This window comes from Peromyscus californicus, unplaced genomic scaffold, assembly GCF_007827085.1.
Source record: "Peromyscus californicus insignis strain IS unplaced genomic scaffold, ASM782708v3 Scaffold_3__1_contigs__length_106647218, whole genome shotgun sequence".
NCBI classification, from domain to species: Eukaryota; Metazoa; Chordata; class Mammalia; order Rodentia; family Cricetidae; genus Peromyscus; species Peromyscus californicus.
In genome coordinates, this window is record NW_026294551.1 from 17,422,545 (window position 1) to 17,437,785 (window position 15,241).

The window sequence follows — 15,241 nt, forward strand, 5'->3', positions numbered from 1 at the left end:
TGTAATGTACAAGGTACTTCAACCTGACAGTACAAGTTTGGTAAATCAACTTGTAAAATTCAGTTTCTCGAGCTATAAATGAAGAAATAAACTAGTTTTTCCATACAAACAATACTGAAAATAGTAAATATTCTTATTTCCTAAGAAGAGCTTTGGGAGGGATTATAGAAACCAGGCCTATGATAATAAACTATGCTAAAAACATGGCTGCATTTTTATAACAATAAAAGTCCTCATACAGAAGAAATGAAGCTCAGGAGCAATGTTCAATGCATAATCTGAGCTCACTTACCTCTTGTCTGCTTTTGGTTTTGTTTGTTTGGAGACAGAGGCTCACTTTGTAGCACAGGCTGCCCTTGGACTCATGTAACACTTGCTTCAATTCTCCTGCCTCAGCCTTCTGAGGGTTGCAATTAAAGGAATGCACCACCATGCCCTCCTCATTTACCTTACGTATGTTCAGGAGTTTGTGTATGGTGTAGGCACAGGCCTATGTAGGTATACACACCTGTGCACTGAGGAGACTCTCAGGTGCCCTGCTCTATCACTTACTCTTCCTACCCCCACTTCGCTGAGACACTGTTTCACTGTGTAGCCTTACCTGACCTGGAACTGGCTATCTGGACCGGGCTGGCATCAAACTCACTGGTTCTGCCTTAGGGGCTGGGATTAAAGGCATGTGCCAGCATGCCTGGCTATCACATATTCCTCTGAGACAGGATCTCTCACTGAACCTGGAGCTAGGTGCTAGTAATTCCCATCTCTGCCCCCACAGTGCTGAGGATTGCAGACACGTGTGAGCATGCTTTGCTTTATTTTTTGTGGGTACTGAAATCCTAACTCAGGTCCTCATGCTTTCACTGAAAGCAGTCTGCACCACTAAGCCATCTCTCAAGCCCCCAGCTCATTTATCTTATCAATGTACAATTCTTTTAAGCTTTTATTTATTTATTTTGGTGGGTTTTTTGTTTGTTTGTTTGTTTTGTTTTGAGACAGGGTCTTTCTACATAGCCCTGGCTGTCCTGAAACTCATTATGTAGACCAGCCTGGCCTCAAACTCTTAGATGTCCATACCTCTGCCTCCTGAGTGCTGGGATTAAAGGTGTGTGCTACCACGGCCAGCTCCTATTTTCATTATGGAAAATACTCAACTATAATTAAAGTAGAAGGAACACTCAAACAACCAAGTAACCACACTTTCAATGGCCATCACACGGCTAATCTTTGCTCAGATACATAGCTTTCTACATCATCTAATAAGCTACTTTGGGGCAAAGCATTATATGATTTTTAATTGCTGAATTTCTATAGATTGGCAAAAACAGTACTAGGCAGCAATGAAATAGCGATAGCATCATCATCATCGTTTTGTTTTCTTGATTTTTGAGACAGAGTCTCAGGGTCTCACTATTAGCCTGGATAACCTATAACTTGTTATATAAAACAGTCTGACATTATATTCATGGAGATCTACCTGCTTTTGCCTCCCAGTGCTGGGATTAAAGTGTGCACTACTACACCTAGCATATTTTATTATTTTTTAATAGCTATTTTAAATGTGAGGGAGAGAGAGTGAGTGTGGGACACAGACTGACTACACTTTTTAAAAAGAACAAACTAATAAGCACAAAACTCAAGCACAAGTGCCAATGAACTCTGCTGTGGCATAATTCTCCTGTACATTGTGAAAATTATGCTGTGATTGGTTTAAAAAAGAAGCTGACTGGCCAATAGCTGGGCAGGAGAACCAGACTAGAATTCTGGGAAGAAGGGCAGAGTCTAGAGTTGCCAGCCAGACACAGAGGGAGCAGGAGATGAACGTGCTATGCTAATAAAGGTACTGTAATATGACAGAGTGTAAATAAGGAATATGGAATAACTTAAAATGTGACAGCTAGTTGTAATAAGCCTGGGCTATTGGCTGAGCAGTTATAATTAATATTAAGATTCTGAATGGTTCGAGAGCGGCTGCCAGCACAGGGAAACTTCTGCCAACAGACCTCTTACCCAAAACCATCAACTGTATGCATTTTTTTGTGTCACTTAGCAACAGGGAGACTAACCCACAATAGCCACCATAGTGAGTAAACACTATAAATGTAACTTCTATTTTAAACCTAGAATTTCAAAGTTTTAATTTAGGGCCCGACTCTTGACTATAGGTACCATTTCCACAAGCACAAAGAGCAACAGAAAGCAGCTCACTGCCCACCTAACAATCAGCAGGCTCAGCTAAGGAGAACAGGGTTCACTCCACATGTTCTGAATGGCATGCCTCTTTCATCTGCCTCCTCATAGGAGGCAGACAGAATTCCAAACCAGGGCCTTCTGAGGCTGGGGTACATCGGCATGTTACCTACCTCTCCTGAAGTGCTATGGAGGCTTCTTTAGGTTAATCACTTAAAGCAGAATGTGGCTTTAGGTGACCACCTCAGAAGGGGATAAAACTATAAAATTATAATTATAAAGTTACATGCCCCAGGCACAGGTATGCTTTATGCTTCTCACTGTAAATGTACTAGTGAAAAGCCAATAGCCGGCAGGAGCGCTCACAGAGCTGTGAAGCAGAGCTAGCTGGAGTAAGCTGAAGAAGGGTGATAGAGTACAGTAGGAAGAAGCAGCCTCCAAATCTTTAGGACATGGCTAATAGACATGTACAATTCTGCTAAACTGTGCTCACTTTTTCTTTGATTTTATTTTCGAGACAGGGTTTCTCTATGTAACAGCCTGGCTGTCCTGGAACTCACTCTGTAGACCAGCCTGGCCTCAAACTCACAGATAAACTCACCTCTGCCTCCTGAGTGCTGGGATTAAAAGCGTGTGCCACCACCACCTGGCCTTTTTTTTTGGTTCTGTGCTCGCTTTTTCATGTGGAAATTTTATGGGATACTGTGAATTTTTTTTTTTTTAATTTTTGTTCCCATCCTGATTTTCACAACTCCTTAATTCTTAACTCTTGACAGTTCATCATCCTAGAAACAAATCCCTTATCCCATTAAGACAAGCAGAGGCTCTACTTGAACTGTAAAGAAGCCAGGGCCATTCTTTTAGACACATGAACAAGCTTGTCTCTACTGGCTTGTACAGCCAGCACTGTGTAAGACACATACATCTCCAAGGACCAGATTACACAAGTGTTCTCTCAAGGGTTTTCAGGAACAGAAAGAAAATATAAGACAAATTAATACAAAAAGTCAAACTGCTAAGAAGACAGGGTATTTCTGCTTTAGCAAACTACAAAGGATTAATTATTAATCACCAAGGATTCAATACAACAGAACCACATACCCAGCAGCCAACTTGGCAGACCTCCTGAATACCTACCAATAAGTACCAGCACCTTGTGACGTTAGCTCCATGCCATCCACTGAATTGTAGCTATCATCATCCATGATCTTGGAAAGACCAAAATCTGTAATTTTTATCTCTCCACATGCTGTACCATTTACTAAAAGGATATTACCTAGAAAGATAAAAACCTTCATGAATAAACAGACTTCTTTATTGAGAAAAGACACACAAGAAGGAACAAGTGAACTCTAGGTCTTTGGAATAAGGTAATCTAACTCTGGACACAGGGAGAGGCCACACTGTCTGCAGACAACATTTATTTTCTAAGAACTGCCTGTTTAATGTGCCAAAATCCACTCTGGGCACTGGAAATAAAAATGACTTGCCAAAGTAAAATATCACTTATACGGCTGGGTTTAAAAAAAAAAGAAAAAGGTGGGAAAATGTCACATGACCTTTCGATGTGCTCTCTGTGCTAGCAGGCTTAGAGCAGCAATGTCAGAGAGGTGGGGGTGGAGGAGATACAAAGAAAACATGCCTGGGAGCCAAACATGGTGCCAGAGCGCCCCCTAGAGCTCCTACGGCGGAAACTGTGGTGACTTCAGTGATAGAAAATGGTCACACAGCAGCCATCTTTTACACAAAATCACTTGGTTAGAAATGATTTTTCAGTCATGTCAACTGTATCAGAACAGAGCATAAACAACAGTGAGTGGTGAGCTTTTATATACAGTTACCAGAAGAGCAAGGCAGTCAAAAACCCTGCCTAAAGGAGAAGATGGGAACTAGGTTCTTAATACCCACATTCTGCTTTAGAGCCATCTACATGAGGCATACACACCAAAACCAACAACAACAACAACAACAATAAAACACCAGCTGAAGAAAGCAAAAAATAAGGGATTAAAAAGCTCCTTGCTTTTTCCTGATGACTGCCAAGTTAAATGATAATTCAAAAAGATGAAAACCTGCTGGGACTTAAGGAAATGAGGCATACATGTACATATCAGAGAGACCTGAGACAAAGGAACTGCTTCACAGTGTGAGTAATGGGAAAAACAAAATGGAACTTGCCAAAACAGTTGTTTCTAAGTGACATCATGAATTTTCCTGGTTCAGCACACAAAGGCATTGTTTCTCCAGAGAATTTAATCCAACCCACCCACCCAGCACTGGGTAGCCAGGACTCCTTTTTTCCCACACCCACCCAGGCATCCTTCTTGGCTCCTGTCAAATTCTTTGACTCAATAAACTTACAAGTCACTTAAAAGACTGAAATTCCATTAAAAATGTCTCCTAAAACTTAGTCATACCTGGTTTGAGGTCATAGTGTATGATGGGAGGTTTTATTTCATTTAAGTACTTTAAAGCATTCACAATCTGCATAATAATGGATCGGGCCTCTTTCTCCGACATTAATTTGTGCTGTTTCAGGTAGAAGTCCAGATCATTTCCTTCACAGTATTCTAATACTGTACAAAACCTGAAGACACATAAACCGGCATTTAACAGTGGAGTAAGGAGCAGATTAAAACTGTCTAAACCATTCCCAGCAAAGACTCGGGTATTACACGTCTCACTCCTAAACACTCCTCTCTCTATTCAGCATCAGCTGCCAGAGGGCTCACAGGAAGAGAAGCGCTTGCTCTCTTGGAGACAGCCTCTCTAATCACCACACTGGCATCAACTGTGCCAGAGTTCACTGTGGCACATCTCTTCTAAGAGCACTGACAAGAACTAGGTTTGAGCTAGCCATCCCCTTATAATAGCAGGGTCTCCTCTGCACACCCACCATGTACTCATTACTGTACAGTGGCCAATCACACAATTGTCCATACAAGTGTTTTATATAACCCTGAGTGTCCAGGTCTCAAGAACTGGATGTATACTCTATCTGGCACAAGACTACACAAATGTGTTGTTATATGGTACAGGTTCTTTTTCTTTCATTTATGCCGATATATCACACATACCTCCATTTAAAATTATATACCACTGTTGGCACTACAGGCAATGAATCTTATCTTCCAAAGTGTCCCAACTGATGTGTTGTTATTTAAATACGCCAGAGATGAATCCTTTTCGAATCATTCCAGGTTAGGTTTATTAGTCAGGACTTAACCAGGAATAAAAACCGCTTGACTGCTGAAGCCAAAGGGCTTTAACTCACTGACTGAAGATTTAAGACAAACTGTCCAGTAAGGCACCCTAGTGACCAGTTAGGGCAGAAAGCTGTCGGCCCCCTAAAGCCACAGGGTCATAGGAAGATGGTACCATGAGAACACAGATCACAAGAGAAACCACAACTGTGTGCTTACCCATTGGTTGAACCCAGCTGAACGCCCACTACCACAGCTTACTAGAGCTGACCTCCTAGTGCAGCGGAAGGAAGGGAGCCAGTGAGCAGCTCTAGGCTGAACTTCCAGCAGGACTGCACCTGACTACAAACACTCACTGGTAGACTCTCAGAACTGAACAGTAATCCATGCCTTTAGTGAAACCAGTAGGGCACGGTATCTGATGCCTCAGGGCTCTGAGCAGATCTGACACGTTACTTCTCTGATTTGAGAGGCTGAAATCTGAGTCAGACTCTTTCTTTCTTTTCTTTTTTTTTTTTTTTTGAGCTGAGGATCGAACTCAGGGCCTTGTGCTCTACCACTGAGCTAAATCCCTGAGTCAGACTCTTATTGTATTCAGTGGACTGATTCTTTGGCCCACAAGCAAGCTGGAAATAAATAAACCTTTATATATCCAAATGACTCTCAAAAGATGTTCTAAACAACAATCTGACTTGTTTGTGCTCAAAGAACAGTAGGAAAAACAAGTAGTATGAAAATACCATCCTGGTGGAATGTGTACACAATTTAAACCAAAAGAGAATTCAAGCCATTCTTTTTATTTTCAAAGTAGTTTTAGTACTGATATTTTAGAGGAGAGTCTATCTGTATTCAAGGAATCACTGAAAGCAAATAATAACCACAGCCTGTGGAGACTTGACCAGGGCTCTCACCCTTGGTATCTAAGAACACTACCCTACTCACAACACACACAGGGGTATACTTGATCCAAAGACTCCCTAATGAAAAGGGGAAAGTTTGAGCATGTAGGAGAAGGGACAAGTCGTGTTTCCATAGAGAACATGGAATTCTTAGCTGTATCTACACATGGGCTAGTTGTCTGAGAGAGCTGCTGGGTGAATAGACCAAAACTCCTGGACACTGCCTTGGGAGACTGAGGGAATATACCTGAAGGACAGACCTAAGACTTCTTACGTTCTCCTGACTCAGGCCTGACTGCAGCAAAGCAGGTGTCCAGATGCTGAAATACCCGTCAGCCCTGAACAAGCCCACAGGCTCTGCAGCTCACTGACCTGTATATTGTTACATACAGGATTAGCAAGAGCACTCTCTCGCAAGTCATTTCATTTTTCTGATATTCAAAAATCGGTCTACACATCAAGAAAGCTGACCCCTAAGACCCCTCCCAATCCAAAATCTAAATCCCAATTCTAAAATGCCCATGAACCTGCATTCCAACCTGCAGCCCTGGGCTAGCTTTACATGTATCATAGCTTTATATGTATGCTATCAATCCTCCTGTTCTAGGGTAACAAGATACTGCTGCTCATGAGGTTCATCAGTCTCCACAGTGGGGCAGAGCTCTCTTCAACAGCTGACACTTGCTCACTCGCTAGCGGCATGCCAGTACCAACCTGAACCAATTCCTAAGGACTGACTGCTATACTTTCTGGAGTTTTGTGAGCTGGTTAGCTGACTATTTGTAAGACTAAGCAAAGTGTGATAAATCCACACAGCAGAATCTGGCTATAAGAAGGGATAAACTATCAACACACAAATACAATCAATAAGCCAGTCGCAAAGACTCCGTGATTCCACTATTAAAACTGTCTAGAACAGGACATCTCAAGGTGACAGCAAGTAGTATCTGTGTAAACAGAGGAAATGTAAAATGGAGAAGTGACAGTAACAAGGGTTAGCTTCTTCTGAGAATGAAAATGTCCTACAACAATCTTGGATAATGGCTCTGTATATCTACGACACACATGAAAACCCACTCAATTATGTACTTTACACGGGTGAATCACATAGTATATAAATTAGAATAAAGTTGTCTATTTTTTTAAGCTGATACCTTAAAATGGGATATAACAGAAATATTTATGCCACAGATATTGGCCATCAACCTTCTCTTTCTCCCTGTCAAGCTAGTTGTAAAATGTTTAGTAGCATACAATGGCCCTTGTCCTTTAGCCAAAAGATGTCTGGCTCACCCAAATTTGAATTATGTATGATTATTTGCCTGTAAATTAATAAACTTAGTTCACTTAGAGAGCATTTCACAGGCCCAGATTTAAGCTCTATTCCATGAGTACTCAATAAATCAAGAAAATAAGGTAAGGAAAAATGACTTACGAGTCAGTGTCCAGTGAAAAGTAATCATAGAGCTTCACTATTCGGGGATGATCCAGTTCTTTGTGAATCCGGTATTCCCTACACGCATGCCTGTAAACAGAATGGAAATGTAACAAGAAAGCACTTGGCTTGCTTTTTAGAACTCACCCTAATTTCTCTACCATTTCCCATTTCCACATGTTCATTTGTTCCATTTAGATCCATCTGGTCATCTTATCTAATTATTCTCTTTCTGCATTCTATTTTCTCTAATGTTTTCTATCTAGCCACTGAGAAAATAGCAGGTGCTCAAATATTTCTTAAATGAATGGATGACAATCTTTTTCAAGATCCTTCTGTGCCAACCACACCTCTTTTATGTTAATTCCCAAATATTAAAAATTACAGTCTTTTCCTCTCTTCTAAAATGATGCTTCCAGGGGCTAGGGAGATTGCTTACTGGCTAAGTGCTTGCCTGCTGTACAAGCATGAGGATCCGAGTGTGGGTTCCAATACCACACAAATGCTGCGGGCATGGCAGTCCATCTGCATACCAGCCTCAGAAGATGGATACACAAAATCCCTAGAGCAAGCTGGCAAGAACACTAGCAGATCACAAGTTCTGGGTTTGACTGAAACCCTAGCTCATAAAATAAGATAGAAGAGTGATGGAGGATGATTACTGATATCCACTTTGGGCTTCCGAATGTACACAGTCATATGCACACCAACCATGTGCACAGGCATGCACATGCATGCATGTAAGCATGCACACAAAGAAAAACAAAACAAAACAAGGTACTTCCTACCTGCATGCTGATAACCTGGGGTCAAAGTAAATTTGTAAACTACTTGAATTAATGAGTTAAATGATAAATCAACTAGCAGTTATTTTAGGTTTTAAATTTCACTACTTAAAAATGCACTTGTATTGGATATGTACAGACTTTTCAGTATTTAAGTGTAGAATGTCATTTTACATATGTTATTTGAAGACTCTGCTGTCTGGGGAGATCCTAGAACATATCCTCTGTGCATACTCATTGATGACCATATTAGTATTTTTGATTTTTGGTTTTCTGAGGCAAGGTTTCATTATGTAGCCCTTGCTAGCCTGGAACTCACTATGTAAGCCAGACTGGCCTCAACTTGTCGCAATCCTCCTGCCTCTGTCTCTTCAGTGCTGCAATTATAAACACGTACCACCACAAATGGCTTCACTTAAAACAACAACAAAAACTTTTTTAGGCTACTACATGCTCTGTAGGTAAAGGTTATTCCCGCCAAATCTGCCAATCTGAGTTCACTCCCTGAGACCCACAGGGTAGGAGAAAACTGACTTCCACAAGATGTCCTTCGACCTCAGAGTGCTGTGGCACATCCCTTCCAAAATAAATAAATAAATAAATAAATAAATAAATAAATAAATAAATGGAATTAAAGAAGTTTTAAAAAGTACCTTTCTAGTTTAAAATAATAAAACTATAAACAAACTACTATATATAATATGTGAGATATATATCAGCCACATAATGAATTTTGAAAGAACAGAGGCCAGGGGAGATGGTTTAGTCAACAAACTACTTGCCTCGCAAGTAACAAGGACCCAAGCTCAAAAAAGCTGGGTGTGGTGGCACATGGCTGTGACCCCAGTGCTGGAGAAGCAGAGGCAGGTGGGTCCCTGGGGCTCTCTGGCCAAGCAGCCTAGTCTACTTGGGAGTTCGAGGTCAAATAGAGACCCTGTCTTAAAAAACTAAGGTGACAGACAGCTCCTGGGGAACACAGAGGCTGTCCTCCAGTCTTCACATGCAGGCTCACACACATGCACATCCATCTATACACACAAGAGCACCTGCACACAAAGTAAGAGGCCTGCCTGCATGCATGCACAGACAGACAGAGACCACAGAAAGAATACCTGTGCGTGTGCTCACACTCACATGCACACAAGTATGGTTACAGCATGTATTTACCAAAAGGTTTTAAAAGTGGTTCTTTTTTTTTTTTTTTGGTTTTTCGAGACAGGGTCTCTCTGTGTAGCTTTGCGCCTTTCCTGGAACTCACTCGGTAGTCCAGGCTGGCCTCGAACTCACAGAGATCCGCCTGGCTCTGCCTCCCGAGTGCTGGGATTAAAGGCGTGCGCCACCACCGCCCGGCAAAAGTGGTTCTTATTTACAGACAGTAACTAGAAACTAAGTAATTTAGTACCATTTGAGATGTTTTGTTTAAGGCGGAAGTCAGAAAAATTTTCTATAGAATAAATGAAAAAAAAAAAAACACAAACAAAAACAAAATAGTGATGGTTTCTGAAGCTGGTATGGTCCAATATCAAAAAGTACACATTAAACACTTAAAAATTAAATTAAAATTTAAAAACTGGGGAAATGAGGGAGAGAACAGAAGCCTCCAAGTAACTACAAAAGGTTTTTTCCCTAATGGACACTTTGGGCTTAATTTCAAGATGCTCCTTTTGGCTCCACTGACGCTCTAATGCTTCATTTCTTCATTATGTCTTCCCATACAGAAGTGACAGGCACATGCCAAGGCAAAGGAGTAACACTATGTGAGGAACTGAGGACCTTGCTCCCTGAACTCTGGCTTCCTAATCATGAGAGGTAAGGATAGAGATGCATTGCTGTGGGCACTGAGCACACACAGCCATGGCTCAAACCCCCATTTCACCAAAATAGCTCCACTTAGGATTCAATGCAATACTATCTTTGGTAAAATAAAATGTTTATTAAAAAATAAAAAAACAAGCCGGGTGGTGGTGGAACACGCCTTTGATCCCAGCACTTGGGAGGCAGAGGCAGGTGGATCTCTGTGAGTTTGAGGCCAGCCTGGGCTACAGAGCAAGATCCAGGACAGGTGCCAAAACTACACGGAGAAACCCTGTCTCGAAAAACCAAAAAATAAAAAAATAAAAAAACAAACTCACAAATCTATGAACTAAAGAGATCACTGTTCAAATCATTTCTGGTTGAGCATACTTTTAAATGATAATTATGTGCCCCTTTGAGTACCTTTTCCACTTAGTACATTTCAAAGAATAAACCAGTTTCTTCATAAATGTACAGAAAACAAAGGAAATGACTGGCAGAGAAAGTTAAGAATGAAAGAAAAGTGCCATTCAAAGTCTTCATCATCTAAGCCAAGTGTGGTAGTGAAGCGCGTAATAGCAGCACACAGGAGACTGAGGCAGGATGCCATGAGTTCAAGGTCATCTGGGCTACAGAATGAGATCCTGTGTCCAACAAATAACCCTGAGTCCTCACCAACTACAGCAGCACCTAGAACAGCAACACCAACACAGAGCCTGTCAAGCTCACAGGATCTTGCTTGTCCTTCAGCAAGGCAGGACTGCCCTGTATCCTTCACACTCTGCAGTGGGATGTGTGTTGCTCTGATTGGTTGGTAAATAAAACACTGATTGACCAGTAGTCAGGCAGGAGGAAGTGCAGGCGGGACAAGGAAGAGAATAAAGCTGGGAAGTGGAAGGCTGAGTCAGAGAGACACTGCCAGCCACCACGATGACAAACAGCATGTGAAGATGCCGGTAAGCCACGAGCCACGTGGCAAGGTATAGATTTATGGAAATGGATTAATTTAAGCTGTAAGAACAGTTAGCAAGAAGCCTGCCATGGCCATACAGTTTGTAAGCAATATAAGTCTCTGTGTTTACTTGGTCGGGTCTGAGCGGCTGTGGGACTGGCAGGTGAGAGAGATTTGTCCTGACTGTGGGCCAGGCAGGAAAACTCTAGCTACAACATTCAACATTCCATTTAGCATCTAACTGATTAAAGGACTATAAGAAATCAGGAAAATTTATACACTAAAGTGTATCTTTTGTCTTTTTTTTTTTTAAGATTTATTTATTATGTATACAGTGTTCTGCCTGCATGTATGACTGCATGCTAGAAGAGGGCACCAGACCTCACTATAGATGGCTGCAAGCCACCATGTGTTTGCTAGGAATTGAACTCAGGACCTCTGGAAGAGTAGCGAGTGCTCTTAACCTCTGAGCCTTCTCTCCAGACCCCTTGTATTCTTATAGAATGATATAAACTTAGATTTCTGGAATGCTTGCTTTTATATTACAAAGTTTGAAGAGTATTATGTATATAAGAGCATTTGAATTGAGGTATAAATTAGTTTTACAGATTAATATGTACTTTTTCCTATTGTAGAATTTTTATTATGTGTTGGAGAATTAAAGAAAACTAGCAGGGAAGAAGAAATGATTCAGTGGGTAAAGTATTTGCTGTGCAGACTCAAGGACCCACGTTGGAATCCCTAGTACCCACGTAACAAAGTCAGACACAGTGTTGCTGGAGCCTCAGTGCTAAGGGTAGAGAGACAAGCAGACCCGGAGGGCTTGCTGGCCAGCCAGTTGTCCAAAATGGCAAACTCCAGATACAGTGAGATACTCTGTCTCAAAAAAAAAAAAAAAAAAATGAGGTTGGAAGTGGTGAAAGCTCAACAGTAAAAGCACTTGCTACCTAGTAATCTTGAATTCTGTGTCTGGAGCCTCCATGGTTGGGGAGAAATGGTTCCCAAGGCCTGTTTTCTAACCTTTCACACGCATGTCATGTTAATGTATGCACATAAACCCACACAATCATAATTTAAAAAAAATTTCTAGATTAAAAAAAACCCTAAGGTGGACAGTGACTGAGAAGACACTCACTTGATGTCAACTGCTAGCTTCCACATGAATGTGCACATGAACCTGTACACACACACCACCACCACCACCACCACCATCACCCCAGCTCTACCTCACCCACTCCTTACACAAACTAAAGAAAACTAGTAATCTGTCACGTTCATACCACAAGGGTAATAGAACGAGTCTACATTTTGTTATAGAAGAAGGAAAGGAATTGGGTGACGGTGTAGACTTATAATCTACCTGGAAGATGGATGCAGGAAGCTGTAGGTCATCCTCCTCAGCTACATATCTAGTAAAAGGCCAGCCTGGGCTACATAAGACCCTGTCTCAATCACCCTCCCCCAACTCCAAAAAGGAAGACAGGAATATATCTCAAAATTCAACAAAATAAGGTTTTATTTTCTTCGAGGTTCTTCTGAGCCAAATAAATGATCTTACTCCAAACAAAAGTGGAAAATATCTCCCCAATGGAAAAACAATTTTAAAAGACCTTACATAGCAAGGCAATGTTACCAACACTGTAGTATATTTCCTCTTCAATGTTAACCCAATGCTAAATTATCAGAGCATTCTTCAGAATCTATTATGTACTTGATCTATGTCAAGTTTAGAGATGTTAATGACACTTAATCAACTCACTATTTTTTAAAAAATTAGATTTACTTATTGAACTGGAGTTATGGACGATTGTGAGCCACCATGTGGTTGCTAGAGACTGAACCCGGGTCCTCTGCAAGAGCAACAAGTGCTCTTAACTGATGAGCCATCCCTCTAGCCCCAACTTAGCATTATTTATAGCAGGGTTTCCTATCACTTAGTAAAATCAGAGGTGGAAGTGTTGAAGAGTTGTCCCAAGCAACTGCAGGTCAGAAGAACACCCCTTCCTCAGGATGTCAACTGAGAAATGGCCCCTGACAGAGGGCTGCACAGCCACTCTGGTGCCATTATTCCCCAAGGAGGAAACAGTGAGAAAGGACCACAGACAGCCCTAGTTAAAGAGCAAAGTGTAGACAAAGGAGGGAGGGTCTGTTTTGTTGGTCTATCTCTTTCTCCCTGATTCATTTTTATTTATATGTATGAACGAAAGTCTGTGCATGGCATTGGGGTGGTGGTGGTAGTGGTGGTGGTGGTGGTGGTGGTGGTGTGTGTGCGCGCGCGCATGTTAGAGGCAAGAACAAAGTATTAGATGCCCTGGAACTGGAGTTATAGTTGGTTGTAAGCCACCCAATGTGGTGCTGGGAACTGAACTCAGGATCTCTGCAAGAGCAAACACTCTTAACCAGAGCCATCTCTCCAGGCCCTCACTTGTTCTAATTCCAGTAGAGAGATGAGAGAAAGACAATCAATTGGCCGGGCATGGTAGCACATGTCTGTAATCCTATCTCTTAGAGGCACAGAGGCAGGAGAACTGCTTTAAGTTTGAGGCCGGCTTAGTCTATGTTATGAGACCCTGTCTCAAAGAAGTAAAACTGAAACAGAACACCTCAATTTATGACCATCAGGGCTCAAACTGCTTGCCAAGTATGTCAAGGAGGGACCAGGACCTAGCTTTGATCCATTTCAAAAGGCCAGATGAGCTAGATGACCTTCCAAAGTCACTCTGGTATCCAATATTACAGTTCTCTTAAGGTTAGTCTAAAAGCTAGATGACTTGGCAAAATACATACAATTCCCAGCCCAGAAATTATGTTCTCAAGGTTGACCATACTTGGTCCCTAGAACCAACTATTACAGTAGTCAATATACAGGTAAGCTGCAGAACAGGTTCCAAGGATATCTATAGGGTACCTACAGAGGTGCATGTCCTGGTTCAACACCCTTGACCATCCCTACAAGTCTCAATACAACAAGGACAATTTTCATTAGTAACTGGTCAGAACATGTGGTTTCCTTCTCTGAAGTGTTCCTGGCATTCACTACTGCGTGCCATTCATCCTCGATGTCAAGTGACTGGAATGCACTTTTAATAATGTATCTGGCTCCTCAGGAACATCTGGCCTGCAGCTGCTTGTCACATGAGTTGTGCACATAGTGAGTTGTGCACAAGGCATATATCATCCCTTGTCCTACCTCTGCTCAAAGCCTGCTTTTCTCATGCAGCACTGAATTCTGCTACCAATCAGTGTGGAATAGAAAGACTTTGAGGTCCCTGGTGTACACAGGTCGAAGGCAACAGTTGTCCCAGTCCAGGCATGAAGAACTGTTTGTTGAGGAAGTACTTGATTTTCCTGTTAAGACTTGGAAATTAACTAAAAGGCTTCTTCAATCCCTATTTTTTTTCTCCTCCAAAGTCTTAGAGGAAAAAACAGCAAAACCCCAAGGCTGTCTCCAGAACAGGAAGCATTTGTTACTGTCAAAAGGGGCTTGTCTCCTCCTTTCAGGGACAGAACCTGTCTCATTCAATACTTATATCTACCTCAAGGAGACAAAACTGCTCAGCGGGAAACCTAATAGCAAATTAAGTCTGGAGTTTCCAATGCAAATGAGCCAGGAACTCCAGTGTTTGGAAGCTCAGGAGGGAATATGGCGAAACCTGACATTGGTGGAACAAAGAAATCCACAGCGACATGTGTAGTAACGATTGAACCTGAGGAAACCACCCCTTAGCCCCTCAGTCCCAAGGACAAAGGAGGACTACCACTTTACTGGCATTCTTGAGAGGCAGCCACAGAAGGTGAAGCACTAAAACCACAGAATTTTGAGATGGGCAAACAGACAGGTGAGGGAAAGAAAGAACAAAGTACTGAGAGGCTGAAGTCAAGCATGCACCACTGAGGCACACCAGGACTCCATCCTTTTAGCTTCCCAGACCGGGCATTCTCATGAGTTTCTACAAACAATGGTTTCTGGTGCCTTCCTTGTTTAC

At 41.8% G+C, this 15,241-nt stretch overlaps 1 protein-coding gene across 1 annotated transcript in view; it reads right to left on the bottom strand.

Annotated features, from left to right (window-relative positions):
- Tlk2 (tousled like kinase 2) overlaps window positions 1-15,241 on the bottom strand; it is a 107,766-nt gene that overhangs the window by 9,426 nt on the left and 83,099 nt on the right. The window contains 3 exon segments of the mRNA XM_052756390.1: window positions 3,325-3,463; window positions 4,605-4,774; window positions 7,725-7,814. Of these exon segments, the coding sequence (XP_052612350.1) occupies window positions 3,325-3,463; window positions 4,605-4,774; window positions 7,725-7,814 (399 nt within the window).